Genomic DNA, 22,467 nt, shown 5'->3' on the forward strand with positions numbered 1-22,467 from the left:
AAATACAGGTAACTATCAATTACCTAAAATGTTTGTAAGCAAAAAGTACTTTCTTTCACAACTTACCGTAGAAAAATATTATTAATCTGTTTTCGGATAAATGCTCTAAGACCCAGAAACTTGCCATAAATTCTGTGCAAGACTGTTTTTAGGTAGTCTCGTTCTCGAGGGTCTTCACTGTCAAACAACTCCAACAGCTGTATTTAAAGGAGAAAGAGAACTGAAACAGTAGACCTTTGACAAGTATGACACACAGAATTCTATACAAAAGTTAAATTCATGAAAGCACACACACGTAAGAATGTGATATCCATGTTGCCCAAGGTGTAGAAATACATTATTCAATATCTGCTGTAACCCCAGTACAACATCACAGAACTCAGTTTATTAAATTTCACTTCTGACATAACAAAACTTTGGAAATGTTCAAACTACTAATGAACTTTTGACTAACTGGCTCCAAAATGCTGCCTTCCTTCTCCCCCAAAATAAATTCTTAAATGCTGTCATATCTACACAGTAAGACAGTTTACCTCTTATCATTCACCATTCCTTCAATCTGCAGAACTAAAAGATCCTCATTTGCTATATTTTGTTCCCAAAACCCTGTGTCAAGATCACATTTTTCTAACAGCTTATAATTTATATTATGAGCTCTTAAACGTTCCTAGTGATTGCATGGCCTTCACGCTGTGGAAAGACTCAACAGTGAAGTCTATGCCAGTATGAGATTTGCTGTTCCAGGATCTCCACCAATTGACACAAATCGAAGCATCGGGCTCATTAAACCTCCAGGTTGAACAAAATGGTAACTTCAATATCCAGTTTAAAAAAAAAAAAACAAACAAACAAACAAAAAAAAACACCAAACAAAACAAAGCACCCCACCTCACCCCCCTCTCCCCCCAAGAAACCCCACCCACCCAACCAAAAACAATAACAAATCACCCCCAGAGAACACACCTTTACTAAGTAATCCTTAAGTAAGATTGTTTTTATGTGGCACTCAGTCAGAAGATAATGCCATATGGTGACTTGTACTGTACAAAATATATCCTGTAACACTGACACCTGAAAATGCCTCTAAGAATAGAGGCATGAAATGAGCAGCAGGAATATCACCTGCAGATCTTTGCTCTATTCCCCTTGAATCCTCTACCACAAAAGTACGATTTTCCTCTTAACCCTTCATCTTTTTTGACACCACAACATTGGCTATTCTGGCAGTCATTTGGAATAAGTCAGAAGGTAAACTTTATTTAAAAACAAAACAACCGACCAACAAAACAACAACAACAAAACCAAACCAAACAAACAAAACAAAAACAAACAAAAAAAGAACAAATACCCCACCCGCCCCACACCTAAATGCACAGATAATAGGGAAGTTTAAGGTGCACACTCATTAGCAACCAGTATATCTCTTGCATGAAAAAGAAAGTAACTGTCAATCAGTACCTATCTTGCAAGAGAACTGAAGACAGTTTGCCAAAGAGGTCTTACAAATGTGTAAGATAGTCAGAAAATTATTACAGGAATGGCAGAAAACAAAATTATCTTGGATTCAAAATAGATAAATTATAAAGACCCATTATAAGCAGATATGTCAGTTTATGTATACCACCTGACCTCTGTTAAACTGCTACACAACTTTGGGGAGGTGGAAAAGAAAAAAGACAGAAAAATATGATTAAAAGTTGTTAAGCTGTCTGGGATTTTGCTTTCTAACATCCAGGTTTAGGACTGATGCACATACTCTTCTGCATTGTTTTGGATGTTTCTGTAGCTTGTAATGAGAACTCACTATCTTTTCCTTGCAGTAAGAATCTGTGGTGGGAATTTGATGAAGAAACGATGAGGTCTGTCAGCTGCCTTCCAGAGGTTATAAATACATTGCTTTGTTAAATTAGTTCTTCAGTTAAATAAATAAATAGTCACCTCATCATTCCCCACATAGCAAGTTTCACCCAAAGACAGCAAAGAGCTGGAAACATGTTTTTAATTTTCTTATTGGATTGCTTCTAGGAGCAAAATATTTATATTTCCAGTTCTCTTATATGGATCCTCTGTGGAAACACTGAACTAAGACCAATTATTTTGAGATGTCCAATTTGTTATCAGGTTTCAACAATAAAGTCTTATTTTTATGGATAAGCTGCAAGACTTCCATAATTTACGTGACTATTCTGACACTAAACATAGATAGAAATGGGAAATAAATTTTCCAAAATAGCAACCTACATAACATAGACACTTGTGGATATATTTGAATAGTATGTCTCTTAGCAACCACTGCCAACCATTTCAGACTGTATATAAGCAGGCTTCAGAAATGAACAGTTACACAGTTACGTACAGCATTTTATCAAAACATACAGCTGAAAGCCAGAAATGCATCTACATTCAAATAACAAAAGGAAAAAGCAAGCAAACAAGAAAAAGCTTGAAAATTGCCCATTACAAGAACCGTGTTATTTTTTTCATATAGGCATTCTTACTGCCAAGAAACAATTCATTATTTTTCCTCAAATTAAAAAAAGAACAAAACAAAACAAATTAATTTAAAAAGAAAGCTGGTTTCAAAGACTGTCACACCTGTGTTGTCAGTGTCATGAAACACCAAACATGCTTAATGTTCTTAAGTCTCAAGCTGGTTTCCTATGTAAGCGATCTGCAGTCAAAGATTCTTAGGAGTTACTCTAAACAAATAACACAGTAAGAAGTGGAAGGACACACCAGTTCCTACAGGCTAAACACAAACACTTATACACACCAAAACATATCTACTTGCATGTAGACATAAGACTCATTAGAACTTTTTACAGAAAAATGTGAATTAAATTGACACACTGTGCATAGCAATATATAAAAACACACCACCTAACCATGGGACGAGAATTTATGAATTCTTAGAATTCTTTTGAACTCTTAATTGTTGTATCATACATTTTCAGATGCGTACGTTTTAAAATCTCCTATTTCCCTCTTTCAGTAGATACCATTCTTTCATTTAGTAATTTAATAAAGACTTAGAGGATTGAAAAAAAAATAAAAATCCTTGGTTTAGACCCATTCTCCTGTGCCAAATCGTAACAGGTTTGAATGCCTTGAAAGGGTGTGAGGGGGATGCTGCCAGTCATGACCAAGTTCAACAGCAAATAACAGGAACATCTAAGAATTATTTTCTTTACATTTTGAAGTAGAACACAAGTATTCCTGCTATATCTAAAGAAAATAAAATCAGTCTGGAAGAAACTGTCAAGAGTGATTACCTCCACCCCCCCCCACACACACATATTTTTACATCTCCACCAGGTACTGGATGATCAGATTGCTGCACCCCTTGTTCAAACCAATATTTAGATGAACAAAAAGGAAACTCCACCACAGAGGTTTGATCCGGATGACAAATGCTCTTCTATTTAGAAGATGGATAAAATAAAAACGTAAGTATATTCCATTCCTTTTGTAGAGTGAAGAAAGTCTTATGATATTAAGAAGAAAACTGAGGTCCCTTCTTTGCATCTTTGAATTGAAGGATAGAAATTGCTCTCTTTGCTATGTTTTTCGGGTATTCTTCATACAAATAACATAGAAGAGCAGTAAAAGTTCTTGTATTGCATCAGCACTACAGGGGAAAATAAAAGCTCCATGACAAAGGGGTGAGAGAAAGATCTTCAGAAATGCTGAGTATCTCCTACCACTTTTAGTTTGGCTTTTATTCAAGTCTTAGGCTGCAAGGAAACTCCCTCTTTTAACTAAGTGGGAATCTTTCTAAATTTCCCTGATTTCAAAAGCAAGTTCTAAACAGCTTCATTCTGACTTTGCGGTTATACAAAAATTCATGAAGGGAACAGAAAACACGAGACAGGGCTATTCCCGAAAGCTGAAGACAAAAGTCACATCTGCGGAGTTTTCTGGCTTATCCCAGAAAACATCTTCCTTCAGCCATCTCTGTTCTGGCATCTGCCAAGGCCTGGTTGAAAATAAATTCCTCAGTAGAGAAGACCAAGTACTGTAGTTTAAAGTGAAATAAGAAGGGACACAAGAAGCCTAGCTTGTACACAAAGAGGAGAAAGATGAAATACATGTAAAATATGTGGCTACCAGCTGACTGACTGACAGAGGCCATCTCTTCCATTTAGCCGGAAAAATGGCAAGCAAACTACAAAAATAAAGCTACCCATTCTTTGCCAATGATGGTCTTTCTTCTTCCATGCTTTTAATAGAGCTTGAACTTTATAGGGCCTTTTGATTTACTTTCTCCCCAACTACTGTTTTCAGTACTGTGCTGGGAATAGGTTTGTTAATGAACTTCTGCCCCTGTTGCCAGCTCTCTAGCAGAGATAGAAAGGAGAAATATTCTCCCCTTCCAACAGAAATATTTTAACACTATTAAGACACTTTAAAACTAGTGTTTAAGTAGTCTCTCTAGATAGCAGCATTTTTAGACTACTTGATAGAAAACCTTTCATTTTTCAACAGTTACTATTTCAGCTCCCTCTCATAACCAGTAATCAAATATTTTGATTAAAGGATCAAGGCTGGATCCAAACTATTTTATATACGTATAGCAACAGAGACTGACATATAAGCACACACACATATTGCCCCTACCTCCATAGATTGAAAACTTACATTGTATATGCTTGTTCAGCATTTTGCTGTTGCAGATAAAGTTACGCTTTCAAATTCTAAACAAAATATTTTTAAAGAAATTTTTTTCAAAGGCAAAATGAAGCTTTAAAGAAAACAGATCAGCTTACCTGCAATACAAATTTCTGATCTATGTACTTTTTGGCAATGCTGGGCTGAAATTCTTGGCTTTCCAAAAATCGTATGAAAAACTCATATACAAGCTGCAAAAGAAAAAAAAATATCCACGGTTTCGTCTATGAATTGCTTCCTCTTTCTATTTTTAAGTATTCCCCTGAATTCTTTTGCTAGAAAATAAAAACCTTTTGCTCTGTGGAAAAATAAGTATAACAAAAAAAAAATTTCTCCTTTATCAAATTGCTACCTTACAGTTAGTTAATTACATGAGCTTAAGTTAGCTTTGCTTATTTCACTCCAGTCAAAGACATTCCATCACCAAGAACAGGCACTGCCTCCCTGTTAATGCTTGTTATCATCTTGTAAAGCTTCCTAAAGTAATTGAAAAGCACATTTAAACTGCCCTCTGAATTACTGCAGTCACATCAAACACATACATTACAATTTTTAAAGAGGTGGTGAAACAGCTGGAAATATTTAAATTAAATTATAAACTGCTTAGTGTTCTACTACACCTTGAAACACAGAAGAATACAAACCAGATTTTATTCAGAAGTTCCTAACTTACTGTAAAGATTAGCCTCAGGGCTGGAGAATACCTTCTTACTTCCATGCAATTCCATCTCTGCTTAAACTAATGAGTGGGACAGTAACAGACTTTTAATTTAGTGGAGAAAAAGAAAAGTATAAAAACTAGGCAAATGGAAGTGAAACAGGGACTACTGTGGCCTCCTAAGACAGCAACTCTGACCTGTCACTGGTCGGATGAGCTACCAGCTAGTAATCCTCTTTGCTGAAACTTTTCAAGAAGAGCAGCCATTGACAATTTTTTTCCTTTCTAACTTCAGTGAGCATGAATATTAATACCGGAAGGAGACAGGAAGCTAAAAATTATATTTTAAAGTAATTTCAAACTTTTCCATGCAAATACAAATATGTTGCAATACTGCTGCTGTTGCTTTATGTCAGTGTACACTTGACTTCTAAAAGGAAACAATAGGAAATCAAAACAGGGGAAGAGAGGTTTAGCAATATGACATGGAAGAAGTACCAGCTTACATAACTAATATTAAATAATCAGGAAATCATTTCCACCAACTCTTGACAAATTCTTTGGTGCATTTCTTCCTGACAAGGGTAAATCATCCACTGGCTAAGAAATTCCATCATTTCCATTAAGTAATGATTTTTAAAACTACAGCACTAGTGTCAAAAAACATAAGACAAGACATATATGCCTGTGCTGTTTCCAGGCAGGCAAAGAAACCTCTTCAGAGCTGCCTTGAAGCTTTTAATTTTTTTTTTTTTTTTTAAATTTGAATATACATGAGGGATGAAACCTACATTTCAACAGATTCTAAATTTGAGACCACAAAAGAGTGAAACAAACTCCTCACAGGCAAGGATTGCACATGCAACTGTCAAATAAAATCCTCATTTGAAGCTGAGATCACTTGTGCTCCTTTGCTCACAGAAGCTAGCAGACTCCACAAACTGTAATTCAGGTAAACTCCTTCTAAGTTTATTAGTGGTGTAAGTCATCGTCCTAACCTAGCCAGGATCTGCATCTATATTTTCTATAAAGGAATTTACTGCATTAGTATCAGTGATACTTTCTCCAAAATAAGTTTATGTTCTTTGTTCAAAATACCTTATGTTGACACTTGAGGTTCAGAAGAAGGGATGATACAAAGCAGTGAACATGCATCGTACTACAAACACCTGAAAGCAAACCTCGGCCCGGTGAGAGGAAGGACTTAGAGAGAGATGTAGCTTCTCATTCATTTTTCTCATAAGCTGCCAACACCTGTGTAGTTTTGTATGAAAATTACCCTCGGTAAAGTGAAACTGCTAGCAGTATCATCCCCACAATGCTCTTGCTGAAGCTGCTGAAAAACACTTGTGCATCAGAGCAGTTTGGAAAGTAAAATGATTTTTAAATCAATGAAGGAAAACAGGAATATGAGGGACACCATTAATACAATTTTGAAAGAAAGCTTTAACATTTTGTGAAAGTACTCTCCTGTCTTTGTAGGAACCATATTATAGCCATGAACAATATTAATAAATGTGTCTCACAAGCTAGTTCTGATTCACAGGTTAAAAAAGAGATGAGAAAATTATTAGATACATTAAGCAATGATAAGCATTCCTCTGAGATAAATGATCAAAAACCTGTAAATGGGGCCAGGATGCCTCCAAGGTGGGTTCATCTTCTTCTGGATCAAATTCATTGCTGTCACTAGGTGGGAGAGTTCTGAAGATATTGCAAGATACCTGAAAAGTGAAAGAACGAACGATGAGATCTGTTTTTCAAATAGGTACTAGATTTCAGGACTCAGTATGTCTATAACTACTCTATCCTCCATCACAGAAGCCGTATTTCTTTTGCCTGCTGTCTTACAAAGTTCTTCAGCAACAGCACACATCTTAAGGAACCTGTCACTTTACAAACCTGTCACCAGCCTTGTCTTTCCCTTCTCCAGGTCTTTTTGTTTCTTCTTTCCACTGACAGCCCAGCATTACCCCATCTGTCACCATTTCTGTCCACAACATTCCAGATGAGCCCACTAACATGTAATTCCCAATCCTGCTGGGCATCAGTGGGCTGAGAGCCACCACCGTTTAGGAGTTGCGGGCAATGCCACCAACATACATTTACAAATGTTTTCATACACTTGGTCATTTTCCTTTGCACAGGGAAAATATTAGTGATATCTGCTTAAGGTCTTGTCTGTCAGCACTTGTTAAAAGCTGCCAGTGCTACTCACACATTATATGCCTGGACACCTCATGCCAAGTATAGAACTTGGTACTAAATGCAAGCAACAAATAGTATTTCCTTGACACTTTGCCTACATTTTATTTCATGGTTGGCTCGCTTTTCTTAATCTTATTTAGAGGTATTTTTCTGAGACTGCTTGGCTTTGTGAGGTTCGTGGTATCAGCAAAGACTGAACCATAGTATTTTCCTGGGTTAATTATAGTGCTGAATGGTGTGTACAGCTTATTATGCAGCAAACATAATAAACTGCAACCATGCTGTACGGCCTCTTCTGCACTTTGAAGGTGATGTTGTGCCACCTTTACACTCTGCTCCTGCATTTGACCCACCTCTAACTGGTTAATCACACATCTGGGGAAAGCAGCATGTTATCTCCTAATCCCATCTGTACATGACCCCTTCACAGTAGTTCAGACAAACTAAGCTATTTAAGAAACAAAACTAGTATGTTCTTCAACATCCTTATTTATTTTTCCAGTCTTTTACTCCAGTGAATGTTTTAAAGTTAGTCTGTAAGGCATATTTTCAATATGCTGGCAAGTTAGTAAGAAAGGGCACTTTAAAGCCAAGAGTTTAAACACAATCCAAATACTGATAAAACCAGATTAAAACCGACTGACTTTTTAGAATTTGTGAGATAAACAGAACAGATTCAGGTGCCACATAAACAGATTAAACAAGAGGGGAAAAAAAAAATAATGTGGGAAAGCATGTGGTGCATACTAGTGAGGAATATTCACTGACCGCAAGGGAAAGAGAAAGGAAAAGTAAAGCAAACCAGTGGGCATATTTTAAAAAAAAAAAAAAAAAAGGTCAGATTTCTGCTTGGACTTTTTCCTTCTTGCCACAAGAGGGTGTATTTCACTACAGTTACAGTAAAACATACTTTTACCAAAGCCTTCACTGTATATGTAAATCTCATGTTTTCAATTCACACGGCTTTCAGCCTTAACAGATACAGCACTTACTATCACCTCTGCTGATAGACACTGAACTCCACTTGCCCTGTATGCATATCTGCCAAGTTACTATCATTTATTAGGAGATACTCTTTTTCTCTCTTCTCCATCCTCTTCCCCTGACTCATTCACTTCTCTCAAGAGAATATACATGTTATAGTTTGTCTTTCCTCAAGGATTCCTGAGCTCCTCCTTCTACTGTTCCTGATATGAAAGAGCTGGGAGAGGGAGAAAGTCATCAGAATTAGTAAGACAGTCGTTTCTGTGTTAGAGCACAGGGAAAAAGAGGGTAGACAGCCCAAAGGATTCCCAAGTGAAAAGGGTGAAGTGTGTCTGTCAGTGCCTTGGATCCAAACATCTGGGATTCTGCAATACTTACTGAAGCATTTTTGGTTAATGCTTAACATTCAAAGTTCTCAGCTTTCTCAGGATTTGGACCAAAATAGGGAACTAACAAAACCAAAGGCATTCTGCAGCTATGTTTTTTTCTGCTTTAAACTTCATTTGAAACAAGAAATAATTTTTTCTGCTAATTTAACCACACATAAATTAATGAAACTTATACCAACAGATCAGAGAAAACATAAGTGTTCATCAGCTGTTATGTTTAGAAGCTGAAACAAATACTGAATTATGGCACAAGCAAAACCTGCAAGGGAAAGTACATACTTTCAGAATGAAAAGCTAAACTAAGATGAATTCCTGTAACATTTAAATTAAGTCAAACCAGGCCTTGAGCAGTCAGTGCCAGGGCCTTAACAGCATGACAGAAGTACGAAGAGTTCAGCAACAATTAGTTAAGTGTCAGCATTGACACTTGAATCCTGAGCTTGTAACAAAACCAGTATGATTTCTAGAGAGTGCCTATTAAATAAAGGCCAGTCTCGAGGCAACTCAAAGACAGCTTTTTTGCCTAAGAAAATTAACATGCAGGAGTAAATGCAATGCAAGTTAGAATATGGTCCTAGAAAACAGTATGCTCTCTTTAATTTTCTTTTTTGCATTAGGAGTAAAGATAAGCTATATGGAGCTAAAATGTAGATATTCTCCTGGGAAGAACAGACAGAACAGGTTACCTTTACGTGATTTCCCCAGGTTATCATAATTTTAAAAGATAATGTGTGCCATTACAGCTACATTAATCACCACAACACAGCATGATAGCTCATTTACATGCAGCGTCAATTTATAGCATGCTTATCTAAATCAGTAGCCTCTGGGTGGGTAATGTTTATAAGCCTCTAAGGGAGAACCGAAGACAGCAAGTTCTTCCATGCATGAACTGCCCAGCTGCACGTTGGAGACTTTGACAGCCACCAGACAAAGATGGGAGTATGCTACATCAAATCTGGAAAGAATAATTTTTCTCAGATAGGCATGAGGTAGCTATTTGTTATTTATCCCTGGGCCCAAGCAGCATGCCCAAATTCCTTCAGCTGGATAGCTGAATCATTTCTCTTCTGCCCTCTCTGTTGGATCATCAAGCCAAAGGACATCCCTGCCAGCCTGCATAGACAATCCCTGATGAATCCTCTCCCATAGCCAACACAAATGACTATTGATCAATACTGACTTTTGTCTTCCACGGATTAGGAATGTTTCCAAGCCCAGATGATGTTTTTGTAAAGCAAACCAGAACTCTAATATTCTAGAAAGTTGTATCATGACAGATCTCCCCTATTATGTCCTCAAAGACATCTGCATGCTGTTCTCCTGACCCTTTCATGACTGACCCTTTCAGAAGCACACGCCAAACTGGGTATAGAAAAGTACATCACTGCTCCCCTGCTATGCAGAATTTGAACACCCAAGTGCCAGAAACCTATTTAACAATTCAGTAAAACCTATCTATTGGCATTGAATCTAAAATTTCCAAGATCAAGTTGGAAATGCCAAAATGATAGATTTTGAAATCAGAGGTGCCAAGAAACATCTAAGCTCCATGTCAGTGTGTCAGTCAAGCACAACTCTGAGGAGAAGCAAGACAAAAACTTTTCCAGGCAATTATAAATCAATGTCAATTCATTAAAAACAAACAGGATAGGGGAAGGCTGCTCTGATACCCTCACAAAGAATGAGCTGCAAGTTCTGAACAGATCCGATGATTGGTATCTGGCAATGCAGAACTATGAAACTATGAATGTACAGTTAAAGTAACAAGCTCCAAGAAATCTTTGATTTTATCACCACATTTATATTTGAAATAGTACTTTATTTTCTAAAAGTTAAGAGGCTTAAGACTGAAGCCAGGAATAAATGTTTTGAGAAGTCCTCTCTTTATCACTGGAGTGCTATAAAAATGACGAAGCTGTAACAGAAACACTTCACAAATTTAATTTCTGCTCCTACCCTGTGCTGTTTGAAACAAAGATTTTTATCAGTAATAGTTTTCCTGAATAGAGCTTGAAATGAAAACATACATGCAGGGAAGCTTTATGCGTTAGCTACATAAAAGCAGGCTAAGTGAATACCAAATTAGCTCATAGGGAACACCTGTCCTTCTCTTGCCAACATGTAGAACCACCCAAAAAAACCCCATGTAGATATGAAATTGATACCAAGTATCTCTGCACACACAGTGTTTACACTACTGTGCTTATTACAACATACAGTAACAATAACATGTAATTAAGCCATAAGGTGAAGCCATGCTAACTGGGAGACAACAATGGCCCCCAGACCAGACACTAAACTCGTCCTTCTAAAATACATCTGCATATGCATTTTTTTTAATATTGTTTATGGATTTACATATTTTGGAGCCTGAAGTGACTATTGCAGTCACTCAGCTGTATCATCTCTATATAACTCATTGAATTGTTCCCAGAAGTTTGGTTAAAGTACATCTTAGAAAAAGTAATACCTAATTTTATCTTAAAATATTTTAAGTGATTCCACCAGATCTCTTCTATAGTTTTATTACAAATTTAACCACAGCACTGTTTCTGATTGCAAGGTTGAAACTCCCTGATTCCTCACTGGTTCCCATTAAACCACCAGATCTCTTCTACATCTGTATATATATTTGCATATGCAGTATATATCTATTTATATAATGGTATTTTTATATAGACATGACACTTGTCAACCTCTGTGCTGCTAAATGGAAAGACAGAGCTTCTGAACACAGGCAGTTGTTGGTTTGTTTTTTTTTTTAATCCTGTGATTATTTTTGCTTCCTTCCCTTGAACTCCCACCTGTGCACAAGTGTGCTAGGGCAGTATAAAAAGACAGACATCTCCCTCTTTTTTTTTTACATGTTGCCATTTTAATTTATTGACATTCAATTCTTTGAACAGTTGCACTGTACCAGAAGCTCACATTAAGATACTCATGGTAGTAATTCACAACACTCAAGTCCTTTTCTGCACCACTGCTTGCCTGAATACAGTCTTTCAGGGCTTAATATTATATGCCTTCTTTTTGCCCAACAGCATTACTTTTGATTTGGCTGCATTAAAATGAACCACATTGGACTGCGAACACAGTCAACAATCCAGATCTGAGAGTGTGGGGAAAACAGCCCTTCTCATCTTTTCTTGACCTTTAAGTCTGCTGAAAATTCAATCAATAACCTGCAAGAATTTAGCTCTAGATCAGGGCTCCTAAACTTGTTAGCTTACCATCACCTGCTTCAGCAGCAGTAGCAGCTTCCATCCACACAGATGAGTGAGCAGCAAAACTGAGATGCTTAGGCTACGCTTCTGTTGGCAGAGAAGTGCAATAGGAGCAAGTTTGTAGAACAAAAGAGCTGGTGTTCAGGTGCAGTGTCCACATTACATATGTTTGGACGGAGGAGTTTCTTTCTAGGGATCTCCTGCATTGAATGCATTGCCCATTAGCAAGTTGGAAGTAATCAGGTACCCTCCTGCACTAGACGTTTTGTCCAAAAGGAATCCACTTTACAAACCCTAAGACTTCTCTATCACAAGCATCAAAGTGGAGTGAGAACAAATGGCAGATCCACGACAGGGGCACACTGACAATCCGAGTCAGAAGTGCTAGCAGAGGCCCATCCCCAGGCAGCACTCCCCGTACACCTGGCTGCTGGGAACCGGAGCTTCGAAATTCCACTCTAGGTCACCTAGACCTGAACCATAACAGGGTACCTGACTAATAACCACCCTGTTCATCGCTGTCTCCATGTCAGTATGTTTTGAGAAGATCCAGTGAAACAGTTATGTATTTAATGTGTGCCCAGCTAATTCTGTACAATACAACCTAAAAAAAATCATAGCAGTAACCCTGGAACAAATGAAAGCACAGTACCAGCAAAAAGAGCCACTCATCTCTAGAGCAGACACAAGATCAAGTGAAAGCCTGCCAATACATGAACTTGAACTCCAGACAACATTACAAAAGTCATACTGTCTCGGACTCCAAACTGAAGAACAAAACAAAAAGTTCAAAACCCAAGAAAACGATCCCCGGAAGACTCACATCGTGCTTATCGACAGACATAATGCTCAAAAGGTATTTAAGGAGATGACACAGCCAAAATGGGGGGGTTGAGGGTGTACACTTCTTTTAAAAAAAAAAAAAAAAAAAAAAAAAAAGAAAGCGCCACAGTCAACACAAGTACTTCTTGGAACAAAAATGTTTTTCCAGTTTATTTCTTTGCTCTAGACCTAGTCACTGTACTATTATGCAGATAAAGTCTGACGAATGAAAGGCCTGTGTAATCAACAGGAGGAATAATGGATACGGGTAAATGTAATTACATACTGTCGGGAAAAATTATTAGGGACAACTACTGCAAGAGGAGCTGCCTCCAACTGATTTTTTGAGAGGCGTACAGAACATTGGAGGCTCTTCTTTTAATAAGCATTGTGTTTTTTGTACAAAGTAGGTGAATAAAGAATGTGAATAATACAAAAGCATTTAATGGAGGAATTTGGATATAATGCATAAAAAACCAAAGTTAGATTATTTTCTTGCTTCTACAGAATTGATAACCTTCACATTAAAGAAACAAGAACAGAGTTTAAAATACGATGTGATTTTTATCTTTTTTTTTTTTTATAGCATGCTTGTTCCATCATGGCTGTGCCTACATGACAATTTTTAATCAAAATCCATTTTGGGGGTCAAAGGACACTGCATCTTCCTTTCAGCACTTCAGATAGTTTCAAAACAAACTATTCAACTTCTACTGATTCAAGTTGAGTTTAAGATTAATTCCTAATATTTTATAGAATTCCTGAAGTCATAAAATTCATATTAGAAAAGAGACATTATTTGTTATTTTTTGTAAAAGCATATGATTTCCTTTATTTCCCTTAAACTTAAAATGACATTCAGTATTCTATTTTTAAAACTAATACAAGAACCAACAGGAACATATTCCAAAGGTTTTTGCTAAATCAAAAAAGTAAGACTGAATATAGATAGACTTGCATAAAAATCTCTATCCAAGAACATTTTAACATGGAAAACCCTAAACAGGATGAACATTTAGCAAGCAGAGCACCATACTTAGTCATAAGCTATAGTTAAAGCTATAGAAAATAAAGAAATTCATAATGCCTATGAAGTCTAACAGCTAGAACACTTTCTAAAAATAGGTTCCTTAACATGCTAAAAAAATCATGGCTTAACAAGATATTCATTATGTTTAACAGGTCTGTCACAAACAAACTCCTGATCAGTATTTGCCTCCACATCAGTTGAGACAAACCTGCAGGAAAAGGAATGCAATCCCTCTAGATTTATGTCAGTAGAAACAAGAAGAAAGAAATAAAAAAATATATCATGTGATTTTTAAAATGTTATTATTGGTATTGATTTGGGTATTCATTTAACCAAGTTTCTTTCATCGTGTTGTTCAACTCAGCTTCTGAGCCACAAGACATTTAATATGATGCTTCATTTTGGCTATAGAGATTACAGTCTTATTTTACTTGATTCATCATCGCAGAAAAGATAAAGACAACAACAACAAGCCAAAGGCATTTCTGCACTTAAAATAGAGGAAAACAAAGTAATACTATTCCATTCTGAAAGGTGTATCTTAAAAAAGTTTCCTTAGCCATCTCTTATGGGCTGGCAACCATCCACGATGTTGCATAAACATCACGGAAAACATCAGGGGTTGAGTTTACAATTTTTGAAGAAGCAAGTAGGAGAGCTGAAATGTGTCCCACCAACAAAGAGATTCACCCAGATTTCTCAGTTTAACAGCTTGTCAATTTTTCCCACCCAATTTTTTAAATGAAATAAATAATTTTCCCCAACCTGTGTCTTAATACCCAGAAAACAAAAAAAGCTCTACTACATGCACCCTTTAGGATACCACAGATATTAACAAACATTTATTTTATTCAACTACCATTGCTTAATCTACCAGCAAAATCAGCATCATTAGTTTAAGCCTCCACATTTTGCTCAGACAGGAACAAATTTTAGATTAAGTGTCCAATTATTGGCTCATAAAGTCATATTACTGGCATTTCCTTCTTAGCTGAGTGTGGTTTAATTGGCAAGGGCCTTTTTTCCTAAGACTAGCCTAATTTTAAAGAATGTCGCATGCCCTTCTGAACAACACATCAAACTGCAGGGGAAGCGCACTGAGCAATACCCTCCTGAATATATCTGTCCGTCTTATGGCCATAAACAAAAATCCCAACTGCTCTTCCCATCCACTCATATTGATGACAGTGACGAGGCCCCTGCAAGCTTGATTTGGTGGCCATTACTAAATTCAATTTTATTTTGTTTTTTTAAATAACCAATAACATGCCAAACAGTTCTGTACGTATCAAGCTAGAGTGGTTTAGAGAAGTGGACATGCACACAGGTTGACAAATAGCCAAGTGATTTCACATTTAGCTATATACAATATAATATCATATGCTCAAGAGAACAAGATGAAAATATGTGATATTACGGTTAGGGATTAAGGTATTAACGGCATGAATTTAGGATGACTGGCAGTAAAAATATCAGGGAGCTGTTATGCTGGCTACCACAAATGACTGTTTTTCAAACCCATACATCATAACATCACCGCATTTAGATGTAATTAAAAATATCACAGTTTCTGAAGAATTTTACAGGCAATCTTTCTATCCATAGTATCTGTAAAGCCAAATGCCTTGTCACTCATGAACAGAGAACAGTAATATACACCTATGTTATAAAACTTTGAAACAAAAAAAGGCTCTTTCACAGGTATCACTTTTTTTGACATTTTAGATAATTAAGATAAGAAAGCACTTAGCCATTAATCCTTCTTTATAAATATTGGTAACTTTAAAAATATCAGCTTCAGACTGGTGCGCCTTTTTTTCTGCTCTTAAATGATGCCAAAACTCACAAAACAGCTTCTTTCTTTTTCACTTGTTTACAATACTTCACTTCCCCTCCAAATCACAGTAGCCCAAAGAGCCAAGCAGGAAATACTAATTCCTAAATTCATAAACACTAACCATAACAAAGAGGAGACCTTCCAAAGGGGCAAAGAAGGCTTGTGCTCCATTTTTATCAGTTTTAAGATACTGGTCTTTCAATCAAAACACTCCCATGACAATTCTGGCAGGCAGTCAATGGGGACACTAATTTGGTCAGGACATCGATACCATGACAGGTCAGGGATTGTCAACTTGACAGCTCCTTTGTGAACACAGTTGGAGACCTAGATGAAAATCCTCAGAAGCAGATAAAAGTGGCAGTTGCACTCATGAAGCCAACTGCACGCAGTTACGCCTGTCCCAGTCTACAATTATGAGCACAATTCTTCATGAAACAAGAACATGCGCTTATTGCAAAGAACAAGTTACACCAAACATGATGCTTCAGCACAAAGTGACTAATGCCATCTATTCACCAGGCAATATGTGCCAAAAACTTATTTCATGTAATATTAGAAGTCCTACCTTTCCCTCTGGGACCTGTATAACTGTGCTCAAAGTGATGGAGGTGTCTTGCTTTTATAGGCAAAGACCAGGAGAAAAAAATAACAGTTTTACCAGATAGCGTATCTGTAAGATACAAAATACCTGCAACGCACAAAAGCCCTGATGTTGTGGTTTAGTAGAAACACTGCATTAGCATTTGTTGGGATGAGCAAAAGAAATCATTAATGCATTTGCCATGGATTCACTCACATAAATTCAATAGCAGAGCAGAGCACCCTGCTCACATGGAATACAACCTCCAAAGTGTCTTTCTCAGAGCACATACACCGAGAACACCGCCGGTTGCCACAGGCACAATTAGGGTATGCCAACTTTCCAATTTTGAAACTTTCCTTCCACTAGCTTACATCTTATCAAAGCACAGGTGTCCGTTGCAGGCCAGAGTTTCCTACAAAATTTAAATATGACAACTTTCTCCAGAAATTCTTTGGGGAAAAACATGTCTGCTTCCCTAATTACTTAGACATCGTTTTATTTGTGAAAAATTCACATTTGGGCAGTCAGGAGCCATTGAGTAGCCAGATGGAGGACTTGAAAATGTCCTCAGTCCTCCCCTGCTTAAGTACTCTGGCACTGAAGAGAAAACATAGCCTGACTTCAGCACTGGGGCCCAAATGCAAGGCAGAAGAAAGCAAGATGAAGAAGGGCATGATGCAATGAAAGGATCAGGGGAAAAAAGAAGATAGAACAGTTTTCCATCAAAAATGAGCTAAGCTGAAACTGGAATTCCTGAAGCTCCATTAGCAAATATCTGTGAAATCCACTGGAAAAATTCATGCTGTATCTTTAATTCCGGTGACTCCTCCATATCACAGTTAACAGACTATATTTAAGAAAATTATTTAAAACTATGCTTTTCAAACGATTTAGGCAATGCATCATTTCCTTAAGATAAAAACTGTTTTGTGAATCAACATAAGTGACTGCAGGGACAACAGGACATGCTAGCACAGGGGTTTTACATCTCTTCTGCAGTTCAAGTTCAGATTGCTTCATAGGTTACAACTTATGATTCAAATTGAACTTTATGAGCAGATACAGATCAAATTCTTCTTCTTTCTTGGGCCCAAACCTAAGATAACACTAACTTGAAAAGTCTTTATTCTACAAATGTTGCTGAAGTAAACAACTATAACCAAAGTCAAGGCAAGAATACAACCTCGATAACAGAAACGTTATTAAAAAAAAAAAAAAACAAACAAAAAAAGATTCTCCCAGGAGGTGAGTTTGGAGGCAACTTCCACACACAGAAAAAGTAACCAATTTTATTGAAGTTACCTGTGCATCAGTGTCCTGTCTATAGAAAGGGTATGAGATAATTTGTTGATCACAAGTGTTACAAGTAAACCATTTAGATACTACAGTGCAGAAGAATTCAGCAAAGAACTAGTAATTCTGTATTCAGAGTGGTATTTGAATGGTGCATTAGATCACATGCTGAACAAATAACACAGCGGACTGAAAAGCAGTTCATTCAGAAGATTTGTCCAGTACAGAAGGGAGAAAGGGAGGGTGAGGGAGAAGGGGAAGAATCTGATCACACAATTATAGGCTTTCTGACAATGCATACACACAAAGAAGTCATATTAAGATTTTTCCATACTCCCTTAATGCTATTTTTTTTTTCACTATTAACCGCTTGATGATTCTGTCACAATTTACAGCTATTTTTAAATATTACAATCAAGCAACACAGCATGCATCTCTGTGTCAGAAAACAAATAAGGTGCATATACAATGCAATGTAAAAAATATGTATTTTTTTTTTCTTACAGCACAGAGCCAGCGGATTCCCCGAATCGCACAGTACTATTAGGAGGCAACATCACCAAATCTGTATTTAACTAACTGTTTTCTCATTTAGATAACAGGTTATAAGGGTTCTGTATGGTAGTACAGACTAAACATTTTAATGCAGTGCTTGATTTTGCCAATCGCAATGAATGTTCTTCACCATATATCTAGCATCTGGTACTGTTTCCATTTTTACATTTAAAATTGATATTTAACAATATATATATATATATATACACAAGGTATGGCTTTATTGTTGAATAATCTTGCTCACTCCAGCAGCAGCTGCTACGAATCCACATAATACAACCAGGAAATTTTCACACTGATTATATACAACATTTTTAGTATTTATCATTTAAAAATCATTATGCATGCAGGTTTTAAGCTCTCTCTGCCTAAAGTACACACTCAAGAGCTTGGATAAAATTCAAAGAAAGTTAAGAAACTTGCAGAAATTATTCCATTATTTACACTGGGGAGAGGAAGGGGGGTAGGTGGAGGGAAATGTGAGGGACTGATTTTATGGCTGCTGGCTTTCTCCATCAGGAAACAATCCAGGTTTCCTTTCATACATTTGTGACACTATAATAACCATCATCTACTTGACTTTAATTAAGAATATATAAAAATTAATATTTTTGTCTTTGGAGAATTATCCCCAAGTGATGTCTAGTAGAAAATACAAATCAAAGGCCTCATTTAATCCACCTACTCCAGGGTTCAATTTCGCCCACAATGCGTAACTGGAATTGCAAGTGGATTTAAAGAGACCATGAGAAAGAAGGAACTCACCATTCTAACTACTTCAGGGTAAGTCTGCTCTGTCAAACAGCCTCTGCTTATTGTAATGTAGTCCACCAGTTCATTAAGAGTGGAGCGCTTGTATTCTTTCATTTTAAGGTCTGAAAGCGTGTCCATGAAGTCAAAAATGACACAGCACTGTTGAAGTTTCTTTAGGAACAGTTCAGGCTGCTCTGAAGATGGAACGTCTATGAAACAAGAAAGGAAATCTTTGTGAGTCTGGCATCTTATTATACAAAACAGGATTTCTTTTTGAAGATCAATTTCAAAGGAAAGCAGCATTCATACAGTTTTTGTAAAACAGAGCTCAGATTAACAAACGAACCTCTTATAGCAACTGTATTCCTATTGTGTGAGATCTTGAACAACATGTTGCAGAAGTAATTTAATCATCATCTGCTATTATGAAAATAAAGTTCACCAAAAAAGTCCAGGTTGAAGTGGAGAATGCAAACACAACAGCATTCAAGGCTTAATTCTATGATATACCACTACTTTCACTGGAGACTGACATTCCCCATCATTAACTTACGCTCCAAAGAAGGATGAAAGAACTGTCAAGCATATCAAGTTTGATTAATTGCGATTTCTAAAACCCGTGTCATTTATAACTCTATATGAATATACATGATATGTATATGAATACACAGCAAGACTATAATTCTGCAACAAGTTTTCAGATTGAATCATTACCCCCCATGTTGATGCTTTCCAGAGCAAAATCAATTTTACTGAAATACAGTGAGGATTTTTTTCTGTACTATGAACACATAACATGCATCAATAGGAACATTTTCACACAAAATAATCGTATGTGCTTGACCAATAAAGTAAGTAGACTATACTACTTACTATTTTTGCTCTGTTTTCTTAATTCTCAGCAGTTGAAAGACTTAATAAAATAATAAAAGGAATGTCAGTTCCTTAGTGGTTTGTTAGTTTACCATGTGCATCAAAAGAGTACACAGAGAGCTTAGTTCATCCCATGTTCATATACACAAGAGGCTAACAATAGCAGAAAGTTGCAGAAATGAAATATGCATTTTTACTCTGAAAGTATGCCCTCAGATTAGAGGGCACTTTCCTTCCTTTCATCTACTTTTTTTTTTTTTAAAGGCACAAATGCTCTGTCAGCAGCAGAATTCAGAGAATGACCTTCCAAGCCACAATACAACACGTAAATTAAAAATTTTGCTGATTGCAACTAGAAAAGTTTTAATAGTAAAGAACTGATGTCTATTACTTAAAACTTGGACGTACTAGGAAAAAGCTAGCCTAAGACGGAACTTCTTATTGTTGACACAAGAGTATGTCAAGTTAAGGAATACTTGGTAAACAATTAAATCTGTAATTGTATAGTAGTTTTAAGGACAAAGTGCCATGAATCTGTTTTAATTAAAACCATGTACGCAACAGTTACTAGCTTCAAGTTCAAAAGACCTATGAAATATTACAAGGTCATAGCATATAGCTGCATAGTTTTAAAAAGTTCTGATAGAGATGCAAGGACCCCAGGGCACTTCACATCAACTCTCTGCATTGCTTAAACACTGAAAAGAATAAGTATGGATTGCAGCACAAATAAAGATGCTACATGCTTTCTGACTTGACACAGTAAAGTACAGGAGTTGATTCAACCTTCTGCTCACAGCACTGCCATAGTGACAGGATTCAATAGTTTAGCAAACTGCATTCCACAAAAAGCAACCAAGATCTTGGCAAAGTTCAGTTGATGATACCAGGCAGCAGTAAGCTCTACAATAACTGTGTCCAAAGGAAATTAAGAGTGGGGTGAAAAGTGGTACAGTTATGACACCACACTTCGTATCATAATTGTTCACCCCACATTCCCACAGGCTATATTCATCTGTGGCACAGAAGATGCAAGAAATGTGATCCTGAGAACTCCAATGAGAAGAGATACACGGGAAAACAATCCCCCTAAACACCTCTGGAAAAACTGAGGGTTCCAAAAGCAGGTCACCCTAAAGCCGTTCCACTGGCCAGGTCTCACACACACAGTCAGACGCTTCACAGCAGGCAGCACTGAAACCCAAGATAAGCCAAAGAGTCAGAGAAAGTCATTAGCCCTCACTCATTACAAAAAAGACCACTTCTATTAGCAACCTTTCTAAGGTTACAGTCTTACAGGAGATAAACGGTCTGGGGAAGCAAAGTACTTGCGACTTCTCTCTTGATTAGCTGCCTTCATGTTATAAAAAAAAAAGGAGAATGGTCTTCAGAATTCATTGTTATTAGCAAGCAGGCAATAATTAATTGGTTAACAATTTCTCCCAAAAGATAGAGTATAAATACAAGCTGGAGGAGGAGGGGAAAAACAAAAAAGGAGAGAGGGGGGAGATAAAAGTTCAATTAGTTACTTTCCTCAAGAGTATTATTATGTTTAATTCTATGTTTAATTCCACTCTTTCTTATGCTATCTATAATCTCCCATAATACTTGAAAACATATACGTGGTATCAATAAAATCTATGCTACATGAAGATACTGGGGTTTTGGTTGCACTGTTCTACATGGCTTGCACACATTTACATTGACTGACAAGGCTGTCTTAGTCAAAGAAAAACAGCCTGAAATCAAATGGGAATCCATTAAGATACAATACAGTACAAGTTATAACCAGACTCAAATGACTCAAGATCATACTCATTTTAAGGTAGGGTTGGTATTAAACAAAAATTTTAAAATGACTAAAGCATTAAAATAACTAATAAAAGTTTGTTTTCTTTTTTTCCTCAAGTTAAGTATGTGGAGGTGTGGGGAAAAAAATGAAAAATATAATTAAGTTATTCTCAAGAAAAACCACTCTAGAACACTGCATGAATTTCATGCCAGCATTACCATGTGAATGAGCCATGCAAACTATAGAGGCAAACGAAAAAAAATAAATAATTTAAAAAAAAAAAAAAAATCACCACCACCTAAGCAAAAAACCCACAAAACCCCGTAACTCAATTGTTCTGGTCATATCTACTATTCTTTATTAAGGAAGTTGCCAGTCACACTACAAAATAAAATTTCAAGAAGTTTAATGCAATAATATTTCTTATTGCTCTTAGGAATTTGAGGGTGCCTTGGGAACAGGGTAACACCTATTTTTTTCTACTTGGAAACAGGAAAAATATATGAGATTCAATTTTAGGGGGTCCTAATATGCACAGCACACAAAGGTAGGCAGAAATCAAAATCAGTATTCCATATATCCAGCCTTGCCACAGAGACCATGCCATTAGTTGGGTTTGGGGTTTTTTTCTGCTTTGGGGTTTTTCTGGTGGAGTTTTTTAGGTGTTTTCCTTAATTCTCTAACGCCTCTTTCACAGCTGTACAACCCTCACCAAAACATCACTAGAAATGGACTTCCCCGGCCACCCTCATGGCACCGTGCGGAGCAGGGAGTGCACTGGTACTTGGAGTA

At 36.7% G+C, this 22,467-nt stretch overlaps 1 protein-coding gene across 5 annotated transcripts in view; it reads right to left on the reverse strand.

The window, feature by feature from the left end:
- Nucleotides 1–22,467, reverse strand: part of PPP2R5E (protein phosphatase 2 regulatory subunit B'epsilon) — a 75,597-nt gene that overhangs the window by 13,944 nt on the left and 39,186 nt on the right. For all 5 annotated transcript variants that reach the window (XM_042799238.1, XM_042799239.1, XM_042799237.1 and 2 more), the window contains 4 exons: nucleotides 19,023–19,219; nucleotides 6,949–7,050; nucleotides 4,767–4,859; nucleotides 67–197 (listed from right to left, as the gene is read on the reverse strand). In XM_042799238.1, the coding sequence (XP_042655172.1) occupies nucleotides 67–197; nucleotides 4,767–4,859; nucleotides 6,949–7,050; nucleotides 19,023–19,219 (523 nt within the window). The remainder of the gene's footprint in view (nucleotides 1–66; nucleotides 198–4,766; nucleotides 4,860–6,948; nucleotides 7,051–19,022; nucleotides 19,220–22,467) is intronic.

Source organism: Tyto alba, unplaced genomic scaffold (genome assembly GCF_018691265.1).
Source record: "Tyto alba isolate M040663 unplaced genomic scaffold, T.alba_DEE_v4.0 Super-Scaffold_29, whole genome shotgun sequence".
Classification (NCBI taxonomy): Eukaryota; Metazoa; Chordata; class Aves; order Strigiformes; family Tytonidae; genus Tyto; species Tyto alba.